The sequence below is a fragment of the Apostichopus japonicus genome, chromosome 20, assembly GCF_037975245.1.
Source record: "Apostichopus japonicus isolate 1M-3 chromosome 20, ASM3797524v1, whole genome shotgun sequence".
Taxonomy (NCBI): Eukaryota; Metazoa; Echinodermata; class Holothuroidea; order Aspidochirotida; family Stichopodidae; genus Apostichopus; species Apostichopus japonicus.
In genome coordinates, this window is record NC_092580.1 from 14,006,871 (window position 1) to 14,024,735 (window position 17,865).

At 37.3% G+C, this 17,865-nt stretch overlaps 2 protein-coding genes across 2 annotated transcripts in view; one reads left to right on the top strand and one right to left on the bottom strand.

Moving 5' to 3' along the window:
• Window positions 1–21: 21 nt before the first annotated feature.
• LOC139961977 (transmembrane reductase CYB561D2-like) lies at window positions 22–5,175 on the top strand. Its single transcript, XM_071961737.1, has 3 exons — window positions 22–293; window positions 2,405–2,442; window positions 3,016–5,175. The coding sequence occupies exons 1-3, from the start codon at window positions 137–139 to the stop codon at window positions 3,532–3,534; spliced, it is 714 nt and encodes a 237-aa protein (XP_071817838.1). The 5' UTR covers window positions 22–136; the 3' UTR covers window positions 3,535–5,175.
• LOC139961971 (putative helicase MOV-10) overlaps window positions 4,985–17,865 on the bottom strand; it is a 23,823-nt gene continuing 10,942 nt past the window's right edge. The window contains exons 12-22 of the mRNA XM_071961729.1: window positions 17,107–17,283; window positions 15,966–16,131; window positions 15,158–15,325; window positions 13,998–14,107; window positions 13,301–13,494; window positions 12,605–12,825; window positions 11,801–11,983; window positions 11,409–11,588; window positions 9,851–9,939; window positions 9,102–9,232; window positions 4,985–7,997 (exon numbers count right to left, since the gene is read on the bottom strand). Coding sequence (XP_071817830.1) covers window positions 7,942–7,997; window positions 9,102–9,232; window positions 9,851–9,939; window positions 11,409–11,588; window positions 11,801–11,983; window positions 12,605–12,825; window positions 13,301–13,494; window positions 13,998–14,107; window positions 15,158–15,325; window positions 15,966–16,131; window positions 17,107–17,283 — 1,675 coding nt within the window. The 3' untranslated portion in view covers window positions 4,985–7,941. The remainder of the gene's footprint in view (window positions 7,998–9,101; window positions 9,233–9,850; window positions 9,940–11,408; window positions 11,589–11,800; window positions 11,984–12,604; window positions 12,826–13,300; window positions 13,495–13,997; window positions 14,108–15,157; window positions 15,326–15,965; window positions 16,132–17,106; window positions 17,284–17,865) is intronic.

Below are 17,865 nucleotides of genomic sequence, written 5' to 3' on the forward strand. Positions count from 1 at the left end.
CGTTTTGACATACGCGTTGCTGTAAAGCAATGTCGACTGAAATAAAGTCCGACACTGTAGAAATACTAACCACAAAGCTTGAAGGTCAAATTTCAAATCGGCAGTCACCAAAATACACAAACTTACTTATCAGCAGATGGCAGATGATGATAAGGACCCATTGAAGTCCACGATCCCCAGCGTTGACTCAAAATCTTTCAGGGCAGAAGTAATAGATACTCTAGGCATGGTTTCTCATATCTCCGCTATAGTTTTGACGGGATACGTCATTTATTTGGCGTGGCCTTTTCCAAGTAAGATTTCGTTTGTCCTAAAGTGGGTTGCAACCTAACGTTACAAGCTACTCAGTACTGACTTACTGTAGACTTTGCCAGGCCTTGGTTTGTGTTACAAAGTAGCCTAGACTAACTTACAGAACGCCAATGTATAGCTTTTATAACTAAGTCCTATCAAAAGTAAGACTTTTTTCTAGGCAGCAAGCAATGACTGCACAGTAACTGCATTCTAAGCAGCTAATATTCAGATCAGGACTCTGGAGTGAGCTGTAGGGCAGCTCAGTAATAATGCCAATCAAAGGCTTCATGGAACTTTGCAATATTCCAGTGGCTGACAATGTAACACAAGTTTAAGCAACAACAAAAAACCACACTGTAGTGTTAGTGTGAAATGGAAGCTCAATCTAAATATTTTGCTTCTAACCCTTACCCAAGAAAGACTTGTTTAAAAGTAACAATTTTGAATGGCTAAACCCTCAGCTCTTGCAGGTTTTGCTGTTTACCAGTAGGCCTAGCAAAAAGAGGCACCAGTTGGCAGGACAAACTAAAACGAATGACAGCGAATGACAATTGACTTTGTACAGGTTTAATTATCATTCGCGAATGACAGCGAATGACAGCGAATGACAACGAATGACAACGAAGGACGGTGGTGAGAAGAGATAGAATGAAAATAAGGCCCGGGAAGCAGTGGCAGGGGGCCATGACCCCAGTGAAGCATTTTTAGGGGCGCCGAAGTTCAAAAGGGGCGCCAAAATGGCAATTTCAAACACACAATCTGCCCGTATATATAATATTTATTACGTTAAGAGTGTTATATGCCCCCCCCCCATTATATCCGGTTGAAGCGAATGTCTGTGCTATCATTCACTGTCATTCGTTTTAGTCGACGCAATTTTTTAGTGTGTACAACTTATTGTCATTCGTTATGTGTAACGCAATTGTCATTCGTTTTAGTAACACCCCAGTTGGCAATGTTCTACCGGTAGACATTAAGAACTTTAATTACATGGTAGGTCAGTTCACAATCGTCAGTTAATGAATCAGCATGATTTCTGTGCATAACATTAACTCTGTATTACTGAATGTTATTAACACATTTTATTGAGATGTTCCCAAAAGCCTGTATAGTAATTTTTGTGTGTTGTAATTCATGAAAATGCCAGTGAGAACTTGTATTGTTATTCTAAAAAAGCTCTTTAAAAATCATAATTTTGAGGAATTTAAATGTATATACCTTCTGATTTGAAAACTAAAATAATCTTTGAAAATATTACTTCCTCATTGATATTTAAAAGTTCTGAGATTTATTTTTGAGAAGCAGGAAAAACATTCCATCAGTAATTGCCTTTATACTGATATATCAGTATTTGATCTGCAATATTTTGGGCTGTCTTATAAATTCCAAAGAGGAAGCTTAATAGAAAGGAACTTGCAGTACAGTGAGAGAGTGTATAGCTTCTCTATATTTGTATCACACTTAACCACATCACATCCATGACAAGTAATTAGTTTTTGACCATATTAAAGAGGATATATGTGATTCATGGAGAGTTAGTATAGTTGCAAAGGCATCCGAGAGTGTGAGTAGATACCATCAAGGACCCTGAGGAGGGGGGGGGGGTGGAGCACATGTACAAAGAAAATAAGAATCCTACTGCAGTACTCAAAGTAGGTTTTGCTATTCATGCCTGAATCCCAATAAGTACCGAGTAGATACAGAACTAAGAGATATGGCCATTTCAAAAATTAATGTCATATCTGATATGGACTGATATAGACTTGCATGATGAACTTAATCTTCAATTGCATAACCCCTAGAACAGACATCTCCATAAATAGATTCCGTTCTGGAAAGAATTGATCTCATTCCACAGCCTTTATGGATTATTAAAAACATATACAATGGATGTAAATAACAGTGTATGATTTAATTGGGTAACATTATAACATAAAACTTAAAACCTCTGTACTCAAATTTGTGTGACCATTAAGTTGTTACTTGAGAGTGGGATGAACTGCTGCTCTTGCTTCTAAATTGTTCAGTTTTATTCTTTAATATTAAAAGGCTCAAACATTTCAGTAGATGGTTCAACAAGGTCATTTCCATTTCGTTCATTGTTCCACAGATCTGTTCTCTTGGCATCCCGTTCTTATGACGTTAGCAGTGAGTACATGCTTTGATTAGCCGTTATCGCCCAAATCGACCAATATCGGATTTTTAATATCCCCAACATGGACCAAAATTCTGACATGATACCAATATCAGTAGAAAACCCACTTCCTTCATACAAACATCATAATTGCTGTAACAGTTTAGTGTACGTATGTTAGATGAATCCCTGCTCTTCAAACGTTCTAGCTTGGTGACCCCAATTTTCACCTTGATCACCCTCCACTGACGAATATTGTGGCCTTGGGAATTGGGATCTCGGGGAGGAGAGGTATTCCACTTGCATTTGAGAAAAACAGTACTTTTCCAATCATTTACTTTCCAAGATTTGTCCACATTATTTCTACAAGAATCGACACTGTTCCTTTTTTCTCTCAAGTTTGAGCTACTCTCCAAGACAGTTTTTGGCCTATATAAGGGGTTTTTGACCACCAGTTTGACTATATATCACAATTAATTTCAACCAATTGTTGTTGTTAGACTCTTGTTGAGAGTCCTAAATCCCTTCATTGTTATTGAAGCCCTCACAATTCTCATCTCTTCTCTGTGTTCCTTCTTTCTTCTCAGTTTGCATTCCTCATGACAGAGGCCATTCTTTTCTTCTCGACTGAGAGTTCCCTGGTACCGAAGGTACAAAGGCCCACAAAGGTCAACTACCACGTCGCCACCATGATAGCTTCCATCGCCTGCGGGATCGCCGGCTTCTCGGTGATTTACGTGAACAAAAACTTGAGCGGAAAGGATCACTTCACGTCGTGGCACGGCACGTTCGGACTCATCGTGATATGCTACATGTTTGTGCAAGCCTTGGGCGGTATCATCACAAGGTACCCTAAGCTGATGGGCGGCAAGATCAAACCGGCTAACCTGAAGTTATATCACGCTACGTCGGGACTGTTTCTCTTCTCTATGGTATGCGCGACTCTCTTCCTGGCCTTATTCAGCAATTGGTTCGTCCAGAATTCCAGCGATTTCACATGGTACGTCTGCCACATGATCATCGCTCTCCTAGTCCTGATGGTCATGAACCAGATTACCACAGAATACGTGCCAAAAGCGTTCAAGAAACGGTCCCAACAGTACTAGACTCTCCGATTGCTAGACCCCTAGGGTGCACGGGGTTGCCAGAGAGGGTGAGATGGTCGTCGTAGTTTTTCCACATTCTTTTTGTCTTACCGAATACGGAGGTATCGTTTCTTCTCCTACCACCTTTCTGTTTCTTGCATATTAAAGACGTTTCATAAGACCAGTTTGTGGACATCATGTGTGTGAAAACTGCAACAAACAAAAAAACATTGAAGTTGAACTTGTACATTATCTACCACCCTGTGAACTTTATACACTAACAGTAGTGTGGTAAGGGTATTGTTATTGATGACGGCTAAGCACAGATGCAAAGAGTCTGGTTTATTTATGAAAGAAGAGATGGCAATCAGGTGATTCCCATATATAGTATAAACTTACAAGGCAAGGAATCACTAAGCCTGTTGGTATTCTGGTCCGTCTTATGCCAGCTAAACATTTTGATTATTAAAGGAATGCAACAGATTGGGTACGTCTGTAGTGTAATGTCGTTTTGGGTAATGTTTCTTCCGTCCCTTCAAATAATGTCCCCCTTGTAATCATGAATTAATGGTGAAGCCTTTATGAAAGCTGACAGAATGCCCACACCAGTCAGGCGAAGCCAGCTGGATTGTAACCTGACAGATCTCTTAGTAAAATCGAGGAGTGGCCCATGTTGTAAATTTATTAAACGCTTCTTGGTCAAAATGATGTCAAGTTATAAGTTAAAACCCAATACAAAATACAGCTTTAATGTGGAAAACTTATTCCATGTGAATCCAATCTTTTTCTTCTCTTAATTTTCATTTTCAAAAGAGCCAATGTTTAGTGAGGATCTCATTAACATCATTTCTGTAACACATTAAACAATATTTGCAAAGTTTTGTTTGATCCTCTTTTCATAAATGAATACTCTGTAGATTTTTTCTTTTTTTTTTCTTTTCTGTGAATCCTGAATTTGTTCATTTGTGTTACATGCCTTTATATATAAAGTGGACATACACAGCAGGTGAAGAAATATTTGATGCCGATCAAGAAAGAAAAACATATTTTTATATTCTTCGGTGTCAAAAAGTCAATCAGAAAGTTGGTAATTACAATCACAATTTGTTTGGCATACAGATTCACAATCACCAAAAATTTGTTGTATAAAACCTTTTCAAACAGGATTTGGTTGCTTATAAAATTGATTTCCACAACACTGAAGGTAATACATACTTTGAAGAAATATCTAATTCTCAACTTGAGGTGACAAAATCAAACATAATTTTGTCTGCCTACAGCGGTAACAAGGTATCCAACATTAGCATATTGTGCATTGCTTTGTTTATTTTTACTTTTGTTTATTTTTCATTTTAATTTATTTATTATTTATGTGACTTGCCATAGACCAGGCTAGATGGTAATTATGATGAAGAAAGAACAATTGTGTCTTTGTATTATTGCAAAAATAACAATTAATTTCAGTCAAAAGTTCAAACCATCTGTTACTGTTATGTATTCCAGCTGCATTTTATTGAAATTGTTTATTGACAGCATCCTTTGACAACGCATAATAAGAATACAAAATAATTATATATCTTTTAGATTTAATATTCCTGGATTAAAAAATGACAGAGAAAATAAAATATGTCGGTGGTATAATCCCCAAACATATAATCTATAGTCATTTGTGTCCCTTGTTGTTATTTATAGAAGTGTTAATACTTATTTTCTTTCTTAATCATATTATGTTGAAACTATGATCATTATCAAAAATTTCTTGATTGTTCCTTTCTACATTCTATCCATTAATGAAATTATCTTGCTTACACTTCTCACAAGTCTTTAAAATGAAACTAAACTTGTTAGAGATATTTCCACAGAATATTGTCAGAAATGGATGAACATAATAATGTTTAAACATAAAGTTTCACAGCTGAGAACTGGGGGCAGAGATGTCAACATCTTGCCAGGATGAGTCTGGAAATAATTGTGTCACCGAGCCACCATTTTGCAACCTTCCTTTATTTTAGTCCCACATATTTTCTCGATGCCCCATTATAGGCCCCATGCTGCTGGATGCTTGACAACCAGATGATAAAATTTTCTTAACAAACTTTGGCAAAGTTAAAATGAAAAGTGAGAAAAAGCTTCCATAAATGTTAAATTATTTTTAATATTTAGTAAGATATTGCAACAAAAGCATTCCTCTCTCCGGTGATTTAAGCATGCATTTTAAAGAAAGAAAGATGTAAAAAACATTTCAACAAAGTTTGGAAGACCACAACCACTTTTGAAAGACGAATCGTCAAAAAATTTTTTTTTAAATCTCTACAGCAGCTATGGAAGATAGAAAGGTGCTTCTCATTTCGACCAAATAGTGAGGTTTGAAGTCTGACGATACATGGTTTATTGAATATCGAACATGAAATTTAAATATGAAATTTAACATACGTAGAAAAAGACATGATCAAGCCAAGACTGCCTTTGTGCCTTAAAATATATCTAGCAGAATATCTTTAGCCCATTTTAAGCCAGACAAACACATTGCACATTCTTTTCACTATATAAATATATTGAGATCCGGCCTTAGGATTCACAAATGATTTCGGGTTTGTTAACATGATCATGATTGATCTGCGTAACACAAAAATATGTCACCGATACAGAACTAGCAAAGTACTACAGTGGAATGACAACCTTCCTTACTGGTTTCAAACCTCTGGACATACAATCAGTGTCCATGGCCTAGTTGGTTAGGGTGTCCGCATATAAAGTGGGAGGCCCAGGTTCAAAACACATTGGAGAATGGAAGTTTCCTCACTAATCTGGATTTTCCAACTGTATATATATATATACATATACATATATATATATTTATATATATATATATATATACAAACATGATCCTTCCTCCATGACAATACAACCTATTATCCCCTCATGACAAAACTGGTGGATGCACCTCCTCACATATAATTTATAGTAATTAAATGCTAACAAGTTCTTTTGCATAAAAGCTAAAAATGTCTATGGAAAGACCGACATACTGACGTAAGAGAAAAGTAGCCGTTCCTCTGAGAGCAAAGGTGGTCCATGTGTGTCACGTGTAGACATAAAGGATCTCGTTTAAGACGTATGAAAATATATTGTCCTCACTTTTCTTCAATTTGATTTATTCAAATTGCAGAAAGTATTAATTTTGATGGCTCTAATAAAAGGCACCTACAGTCTTAGGCATTAGCGTAAATTTTATGTACAGTGTTTTTCCAAACTGCCAAGTCAGATTGAAACTTTGTGTTCCCTATTCACATTATAAATCATTCTTTCTAGTGGCATATAAAGAGTTACAAAAGTAAACAGCATTTATCTTCCCTTGGCTCATTTACTTGACACGCACACAAGCATAATTAATAACATCTTTTCTTAACTGACCGAAATAATCTACTCTTCTTCTAATATTAAAATTATAACCTTAAGATTGCAGCATTTTCTTATTTCAGTGGAATATGAAAAAACAATTACTTTTTCATTTCAATGACATATAGCAATAATAAGGCAAATGTTTCAAATATATCTCTCATATCATTTTTTTTATGAATAGTGGTTTTTATAGTAATCTTTTCACTGCAATTATGAGTTACATCACCAAAATCCCATACTAACTTAAGTTATGGCTTCTATCTCATTTCAAACATTGAATTTATTACACTCAAAATTGTCAAATTGCACTTTACCAGACATTAATACTGAAATTGAAAACGTTGCTAGCGCTATTAAATATTTGGTAAATCACTAGAATTGTTTCATTACTCGGTAAGAAAAATTCATTTGAGTAAAATATCTCTTGAGGTGTCTTAGTTTTGATAAAACTGTGACCTTATTATAAGTAATAATGAGAAGGCTCGGTGGAGAATCCAACTAAAATCAAAAATATACTTTTACATTAAAACCTAGATGGAACCATTTATCGTTCTTCCTGTTCCCACAAAACCTTTCAGGAAAAATGAAAAATTTCTAACAGCATTTTACTCATTTTGCTTCCATATTTCTTGCTTGTGCCTTTTTTTGCACCTACTACTACCGAGGCAATAAACTGCCACTGAAATATGAGAATGTTTTTAATCTCAGCAATATAATTAAGTTGAGGTTCCGAGTACAGTTGGCTCAGGTAAAATGGAAAATGTAATGGATTGTGGACTTCTCTGTGGGACAATTTGGGTACGTGAAACATGTCTTTAGATCTGACATGACAAAGTAAATATTTCAAAGCAAATGAATGAATGACAATGTGAATCTGATAAGGCAAAATTGTTAAACTTCTTCGTCCAAATAACGTCAACTTCTGATGTACTTCCATCATGTATATCCTTAAAGCACCCTTCAGGGTAAACGCTTTCAATTCACCCCCTTTATATTGATTCAGTTTTCAGGGCTCCAGTCATCCAATCACATTTGAGATTCTCCTCTCCACGCAGGGTCAGAAACAACTGAGGCATCCTCTTCTGCAAGTAATTAGACAGATGAGTTGTCAAGACTAAAAGGATCAGTTATGCTTAGAAAGTAAGTAAACATTTGCCTTTTGACCCCAGCCGTACTTAACCCCCTCCCCTCCCCCACCCCCTCTCCCTTACGCTGGCAGCGGAAATGCAAGCTTTCTGAGTAAAACAAGTTTCAAATTTTTTTGAGATAGCTGAAACAGGCAAATAAATAGTACCATAAAAATAATAATAAATTACACTTCTATAGCGCTTAATACAGCCCTTCAAAGCGCTTTACAAAGTAGGAAATCGACAAAGGAAACCAAGGAAAAAACAAAGAAACTAGGAATCAAACAGAAATGTTTTAAGTTGTCTCTGGAAAATACAAAGGGAGGGAGAGTCACGAACGTGAAATTGGAGTTCGTTCCAAAGAGAAGGCGCAGTGACAGAAAAGGCACGATCGCCATAACGAGTGCGGGTACGTGGACCAGCTAGGAGTTAATTGCAAATGCGCATGATTGGAAGAGCGAAGCGTAACTGTAGTTGACCGACGCAAAGGAGTAAGATGGTCAGTGATATATTGAGGGGCAAGCCCATTGATCGCTTTGTAGGTGAGAAGTAGAATCTTAAACTGGATGCGCTGAGAGACTCTTGGAAAGCCAATGCAATGAACAGAGCACATACACAGTAGCATATGTGGGGTAATCTACAAGAGACCTGATAAAAGTAAATAGCGCCATCGAGTGAATCCAACATGGCGGCATTGTAACCAAGAAGCACAATAAAATATTGTAGAAGTGATTATAAGGTAATACAAGTCTACAGATTATCATTTTGTGTTCAATCTAACGATTCGAAACACCCGACGTTAAACGGGCCATACCATGACTCGCCAGCATACGGCTGGTGAAGTATAATTACACCCCAGCATTTCGGGGTTCTGATTGAGTGAATGGAAGCAGACATTAAGTGTAACAACAAGTACTAACATTACTAGACTATATTCATTTAGAAGCAACATAGACCTTACACTGTACATCAATGCAATTGACAACCCAAATGATCCATGCTATCCTAAACCTCTTTGTAAAAAGTCTTAATTGGTGAAATTAAATTGAAACTACTTACCAGTCATCATTTCAGTGACTATATTTAGACCCACCATCTTAGAACTGAGTGCCTCAATCTCTTGCTCTTCCTCCTCTGGACTGTAAGGACAGCCGGTGTACCCACCGTTTTCCCGACAGTAATCTAGAAACCTGAATGGGTATAAGAATACGTGATGATGATGGCCGGGATCAAAAGGTGAAACATGGGTTGGGAGGGGAGGAGGGGGAGGAAGAGGGCCATGCATCAAATACATCAGCATAATTAGCAAAACACTTAAACGAAATATTTCTATAAAGTTCACCATGGTCATGTTTATGAAAGACATCAGTTGGAATTATGTCTAGTTTACTAATGAGAAGGAACCTTTTCTTATGGTACCAATTACCTTATGTGATTGTATCATGGTGAGGAATTGACAGGACTGGTGGCATACTGCCATTGTGACTTCCAATAAAACACCATGCTCCTTGGTCTTCCCCAATCCTCCCTCCTTGCTATGCTCCCTTCTCCTAGCCCCCCCTCCAAATAGAAACAAATTGTACGACCAACAGTAAAAAAAAAAAATTGGCTCTAGAACCTGAACAAACAGTTTGCTCATTTACAATTTCCAACATAATTAATTAGCAAATGCTGCTCTTAATAATTGTTGATGACCAACTCTTTCAAGGCCCTCCATGTCCTACGTGTGTGTAGATGGAAGTCCATCTGTGAAATGCTATAAACCGTTACCAGCGAGTTTGACCCGGACAGAAGGTCAAGGTACTTACTGTTTCCAGTGTTCGTCTTTACGTAGCATGTAGGGATTACCAATGCAGATGAGTAAGGCCTTGGCTCTTGTAATGGCGACATTGAAACGCTGAATAAAAACAATGAAATTAGTTGTATTAAACCAGAACAGTAGAAAAAAGAAAAGAAAAAAAAAAAATCTGTTTTCAAGTTAAAAACATCCACAAGCATCAGTAATTAAAATATAAAGCTAGTACTCATGGTCATTGACATCAGTACCTGCATGATGAAAGTTATTCTATACACTCTATAAAGACTGACATGATATCATGTAGCACAACAGCAATGACAATGTACTTTCTGTGGTGTAACCAGAGTGGAGAGGTGGCATGGGGACAAAGTGACATTGCCCCCCCTTCTCCCACACAAGAAATTTTCAGGGTAAAAGACTGGATGGCTCAAAAATTGGCAAAAGAGAAATATGAAACAGCCATGATATATATGAAACTGTATAAGCTACTTGTTTTATATATCACATGTGATCTGCTCCTCTAAATGTTTTCCTCATTAGCCATACAAAATATAGAATCAGATGTCTCTGTTCAAGTTGATTCAGTTCTGGTCGCCGTATAGAACTTGCCATCTTTCATAAAACACAGATCTCAATGCTGGTCAATTTAAAATAGAGATATGAGCTATCTGTATGTACCTTGTACCCACACAAACACTATTATGTACTTTTAAGTGATTGAAATTAACAAATACAGGGCATCTGCCTCCTCCCCTACTACGACTGAAACTCTACACGTGTGTTGCTTAAAATACAACATGTCTTCATGTTGTACCCCTAGGTTATAATTTACGTAACACAGGTTAGAATATAGCACTCCCATTAATATCAAACAATCGTTTTTGAATGACAAGGAGCTCAGATTACCATTAATGTAATTAAGTTTTAATCGACATCACAAAAACAGAACATACCGAGACGTCTTGATGTATTACTAATCGTTAGGAGTTATAAGCTGGTTGTTACAAAGATTGATCAACTTTCAATTGCGCTGCATAATGCTAGAAGTGTTTCCTTAAGATATGACCCATAAAAATATATCTGGTGACAATTAGCCATGAATGCTACAATGAGCCATAGTGTCATCTCAACAGGATATGATTGGTATTTTCACTCTCTTAAAAATGTACTTCTGTCTTATAAACTAAGGAGACATTTTTTTGGATCCAGTATGGGAGCTTGAAGTACAACATTAGAGCTCCAGATCAAGTTACTACTTGACATACAATTCAGATCTCAATCAAACCAAATTAACTTCCAAAAAAATTGCATTTGTTCCAGTTACATCATAAAAACCCTGTTTTTCGTATCGGATCCGATCTATTGTAAAAGCAGGTATTAAGGGTAAACTGATCGGGAATTTTATCCTTTGAACGGACAGGTGGAAGTTGCCTCTAGCAAACGTACGTAACTATGCACAACAATGCACTATAACAGGTTACGTAAAATACAAATAAATACAAACAAAAAACTTACTATCATGACAGAATAACAAATATCAATTAATGTAGCTATACATTTTCCCTCACCTTTGGATTTTGTAGGAAGCCCAATTTGTAATCCTGGTCCATTTTGAGGAAGTCCTTGTTGGTGCTTCGAACAGTCGATATGATAATCACCAACCTCTCCTGACCCTGGAACTCCTCCACTGACCCAACCTTGATATCTGTCAGGTTTCTCCTGGCAAGCACTTTCTTAATCTTTTGTACCTGAATGAAAAAGGGGCAGAGATTGGGTTAAATATCAGACCACATTAAGGGGAAATGAGAAATGGCAGATAGGACAAGCAGCAGAGGGTAAAAGGGATTAGTGTAGTGGTTGGGGAGGAGGGTAGGAGACCTGAAAATCATTGTCGATAAAGTAATAATAAACACACTGTTGTAAACAGAAACTCCAATTATTTCAAGAGCTTTTAACTGACCTGCTTTCGGTACGGAGATATGACACCTATTTGTGCCTGCTTCACGACCCTAGTTCCTCTGAGACCGAGGAGATCGTCAACGTACTTCTTGACCTGATCAACCTCCGCAGCATTGAAAAATGACGGACTGCTCTCCTCTCGTTCGTCTTTACCCTCAATGCCGTGAAAAATGACGGGGAAACCCTGAAAGGAGGTAGCCAAAAGTATCTTTTGAAGTAATTAAATTCATCATCCACAGAAGATGTTGACAGCTGTGAGTTAAAAGTTGCAATCTAGCAAATGATTGACCGGAAAGTAGCTAGGGAGAGATTAGGTATGAAGCAAATTACTTGAACCACTAACAATTGCCTGTAAACTACAAGCTGTGCTATCAAGACCTTACGTGGATTTAAATTTTCACCTGTATCACTGAAAATTTTGTTCATAATATAAATTTATGATATATTTTGTTTATGATAGTTGAAGCATGCACAAGGACCTTTTAATCTAGGATAAAGGAGTGTTAGCTCCTTTAATAGTTCCTTTGTTAGATCCTTTAATAAAGGAGTGCTAGCTCAGTGGTTAACGCCGGTGCCTTTCAATCATGAGGTCCCGAGTTCGAGTCACTCCAAGATTGAAGTATGTCGTCCAGTTGCAGAGTTGTTGACAATTGATGATTCATTATCATGGATGTTAAATATGAATCTAAGAGACTGACTTCGGTCAGCTTGCAACATTGATAAGCCAATGATGGCTTCTTCGCGAGTTCCTGCTTGCAGGAGGATCTAAAATACATACAATACATACAATCTGTTAGCTATGTACCTTCTTTGGGAGCTGATCAATCCCTGACAATGACTCACGAATCATCTCGTCTGCAAAAACTTTCAGTTCTCCTTCATAGAACATCTCGTTCGGCTTGCACAAGATGCTGGGATGACTTCGGTAATTACACAGCAGCTTGGTGAGCATTAGGTCGTTGTAAACGCCTTCCGTCCTTTGGTATGCTGCTTCGGTTGTCATGAGACGCTCAAGGAGAGACAACTCTGTGAATATTTAAGATGATAAAAACTGCATTCTGTGTGAAGATGATTCCAAACGTTTAAGCTTTATTTCTCAAATCGCAAACACACCAGTATCGTCATTGTCCCTAAATCACTAGAGAGATAATTTCAAAGATTGCCAGGTCTAGAGCGCATGGAGATTTAGCCAGTTGTTCACCACACATATCGAGTAAGGAAGGTATGATCAACTGAGAATCATTATTTTGATGTTCTTTTAAATCAAAACAATTATGGACAACCTTTGCAACAACTTCTTAAAATTTGACATAATCTATTTGAAATCTATACCAAGCTACAACAATCATAAGTTACTGTGACAGATTATGTGTGCACAGGACATTAACATTTGTCTCCAACAATGCCGTGTTTCGGAATTCATAAGATGAACCATCCTGTGATCTGCCCATAGCAACAGAAAATACCATTACCTCACAAGTCAAGGTAAACAACAACTCACCCAAGCCATTCTGTTTGCTGATAGGGGACCTCAGGACCGGTCCCAATTGCTTGGGATCTCCAGCCAGGACTAGCTGACCATTCTTCGGGAGCAAACCAGTCACAGAAATGAGTGCTTCTGGTTCAATAGCATGACCTGCCTCATCCAGGAAAATGTGAGTAAAATGGTTCTTGAAAGAATCTGCAAGAACCAGCCTGAGAGTAAAATCAAATGATGAAAGGAATGTGCAAATAATGTATGTAAGCTAGGACAGAATCAGGTATGGGATTGGACATGGTAGGGAACAAAGTACTCTCTTTATATAACCTAATGTTACTGCATGCATTAGCCCACATATCGGCCATCGTCTTTGTATCGATTTGATATCATTCTATGGGAAGATTGGAGGATGGGGGGATGGGGTTACGTGGGTTGGACTTTCTATTCCCAGTAACAATTACATTTGGTTATTTTGGAACAATTCCAGCAACCATGAAACCAAACAACGGCATTTAGCAGATATGCCTTTAAGCTCATGCATTAATCATACAGTGATTTTTAAAGACAAAGTTTTAGTACATAACAATAAATGGCTTTGTGAAATAACGTTGATATAATATCTTGTTTCCATGCATTTCCAGGTAGTGCCCGCCTCCCCCCCCCCCTCCCATCTTTTGAAGCACAAAACAAAATATCTTCCACATAACTCTACACTTACCGTCCAGCAGTCACCATGGTTACTACAACAATTCTCTTTTCTTTGAGAGCATCTATGCCAGGGAAGACTACATGACCTTGGTCATCATAATTTAAGCACACTTTGAATTTCTAGGATGAAAAAGAGGATGTCCAAGTTATTGGGAAATTGAACACCAGACATAACTATGATGCAATAACTGTTCACATACTTATGTTCCAATAAATCGCTACTTACAACTAAGCAGTGAAGGCCAAATATACAGAAGTGCATTCCTTCAAGTGTATTTTTGAACTGGTGGGTATGTCGGATAGTAAAATTAGAAAAACAAGAGATATCTTGCTTTGATATCAATTTGCTATGTGCAAATCCTTTTGTAAACGGCCAAAGTTTGCAGTGATGGATCCAGATTTTTCAAAAGGAAGGGTGTTTAGCGGTGGAGGATATTGAATCTGACTCTCAAGTTTGGCTGTCTGGAGTCCTCGATCCCCCTCCCCGTCTCTGGAACAATTAAAATTTTAGACCTGAAATGGTGTATTCTGAAGCATTATAAGGCTAACATTAGTTATATAATTACTAACTACTTTTCATATTTTGTTGGGCTTGAAAATGGAAGGGGAGGGGGTCAACAGAATACACACACCCTCCCCCAATCCCCCCTCCCCTGAATCCACAACTGATGTGAGAGTCGAGGTATCACATCATGACAAGGTGATTGCAGACTTCTTATCAGTATTAATAAAGATGAATTAGCTATTGTACATGGACAAAACGGATCCAACCAGGGTACCTGCTTAAGAGTTAGCAGGACCTTGAGGCACACACACATGACCATAAATAATCATGAACCATCCATGAAGCAGGTGAACAAATGCAATAAACTTTACATCAATTAAGAACATACATACTATAGTGTAGAAAGATCCTCCCACTTTTGGATTTGCTACCTGACCATCAAAACTTGTGAATGACCACAGTCAAGGCGCGCTAACCTTCAGCTAAGTTTGCTTTGAGTTGCACAGAAATACAACATGAAAAAAACTTCTCATATGTTCTTCAAGATCAAACTACTACTACAACTACTACTAAAAAATAAAAAAAATATAAAAAAATAAAAAAACTTTTAATCTGAACAACATTTCGAGAGGAATACGATATAGTTTACGTCAATCTAGTGATACCTTTAGATCAGGATCCACGGCTTCCCATGAGCGACTCAGAGCTGACATTCGCAGTAGATGAGACTTGGCGACTGGGCCGGTATCCAGGAGACGTTTTGCGATTAAATCAGCGGCGCTATTAGAAGGAGCGCAGGCCAAGATGAAGCTGTCTGGAATTTGATGGTAGACCTTTGTAGAAGAACGAAGAAAAACAAATCATGCAGAGGATATGTAGGACAGTCAACCAGATAATGAAACAAGTATCATTACTATTACTGTTATTGTTATAGTTGTTTATGATGTTAATATTACTGGTATTGTTGGGGAGTAACTGTTGTTGTTGTTGTGTGTCATTGGCATGGACCTTGTTGCATTTGCTGTTGTCGTAGTCACCTGTTTTGATTGTTATTGTTTTATATATTATCCTTGTTCTTTTGTTATTGTTTTGTTACTATTCTTCTCGTTCTTGATACTTTTATTGTTGTTGTTTTCTTGCTATCATATTCTTCTTGCTTTTTATTGTTGTTGTTAATTTCATTGTTATTCTTTGATGTTGTTTGTTGTATTAACTCTCATTGTTGCTGCTGATGTTGCTTTGTTCTTGTTGTATTCATTATCACTTACAAACTTTCTTCTAGTTCCGGCATTTTCATCTTGTTGTCATTGTTATTTTTTATCGCTGTTCTTCTTGTGGTACTTGTTGTTTTAGCTGTTGTTTTTCTTGCATAATAACTTTGATCACACTGTGTTAAATCAGCGAATATAAATCTATTGGAATCAAACAATTTGAATAAATAATTATACCCCATACCAGGACTCTATTACGTACTTGTTTCATCGCCTCGACGACAGTGACAGTCTTGCCAGTACCAGGAGGTCCAAACACAAGGTACGGTGCAGGGAGCGAAGAACCACGCAGAATATGATAAATGGCTTGGACTTGCTCTGTGTTGCTTGCAAGCGTTCTGTTGAACAGCTGCCTTTGTCTGAGAGTTCTGCAGTAAGAAAAAGGAGTGATAAATATTCTGAGTTTACACAAACAGTTGAGTATTTATCTCAAACTTATGAGATATAGCTGAATATGTACCTCATCTAAGGCTAAGGCTACTAAGAAATACTGTAAACTTGTCAAAGGCTACTACACAATATTGTAAACTTAACAAAGGTTATTACACAATATTGTTAATTTGACTGAGGCTACTGCACAATATTGCAAACTTACCTAAGGCTACTACACAATATTGTAAACTTATCTAAGGTGACTACACAATATTGCAAACTTAACTGAGGCTACTACACAATATTGTAAACTGACCTAAGGTGACTGCACAATATCGCAAACTAGCCTAAGGCTACAACACAATATTGCAAACATATCTAAGGCTACTACACAATATTGCCAACTTACCTAAGGTGACTACACAATATTGCAAACTTAACAAAGGCTACTACACAATATTGTAAACTTATCTAAGGTGACTACACAATATTGCAAACATAACTGAGGCTACTACACAATAATGTAAACTTACCTAAGGTGACTTCACAACATTTCAAACTAGCCTACGGCTACTACACAATATCACAAACTTACCTAAGGTGACTACACAATATTTTAATCTTACCTAAGGCTACACAATGTTGCAAACTTACCTAAGGTGACTTCACAATATTGCACACTTAACCAAAGCTACTACACAATATCGTGACTACACGGTGACTACACAATATTGCAAACATTTGCCCTGCAACATGTCATCTGATATCATCTACGTATTGAAAGCACCTTCCATCAACAGAATACCCTACAGCTAATCATCAGATCAAGGTAATGTTCTCCTCAAATCTCTGAATCCTCCTGAAACTTTAAACCTTAACAAACAAGATTAACAGCTAATGATTAAAAAGATACACAAACTGAAAGGAATGAAAACAGCAATTGCCAGAGTTTAACAGCACCACAATCTTACTGTAGCTCTTCCGGATCTGTTCCCTGGAGCTCCTTCGGTGTCGGAAAGAGGATGGCCTTCATCTCGTCCATGTCCATCCTCTCCGAGTCAACAGCAAAATGTTGTAATTTCAAGGGAAACCGGGAAAATGTGAATTGGATGTCGAATTTCATCTTGTCAATAAAGCTATGCACCAAGCTATGTGGTAAAAAGAAGTAATTTGATGCAACATGTTAAGTATATATATATATATATATATATACACATATATGTGTGAGAAAAGTGCATTGACCTGGCTTTAACTTGACAACAAGACTGTTTCCCGCTCGTTACAAAATAACGTTCTAGATCCTAATAATCGCCATGCAAGGCTATAAGCAATATCACATAATATCACACCAGCTTGTAAGGTTACATTTAAACATCAGGTGGTTATTTTCAATTAGACAGTGTTGAAATCCATCAGTGCTTCCTGGAAAGTAAAATCCAAACCGTAAAATTATAATCCACCAATATGGTATTGGCTTCCTTGTATATTGATACCACCTATACACATGTGAGCTACAGCAACAAGGATTCCTTCCATACACAACACCAAGGAAACCCAACTGCTGGTTTTCAACACATGCTATAGGAGTTACAACCTGTCTATCATTGCCAACAACATGAGATGACATGATGTTTTCTCTGTCACATGTTGGTGTGAATTTTTCTCGTTTGCCTAACCACCGATTTTCACTGTAGGGTTTTAATTCTCAAATTTATCAATAAGTTTGGGTA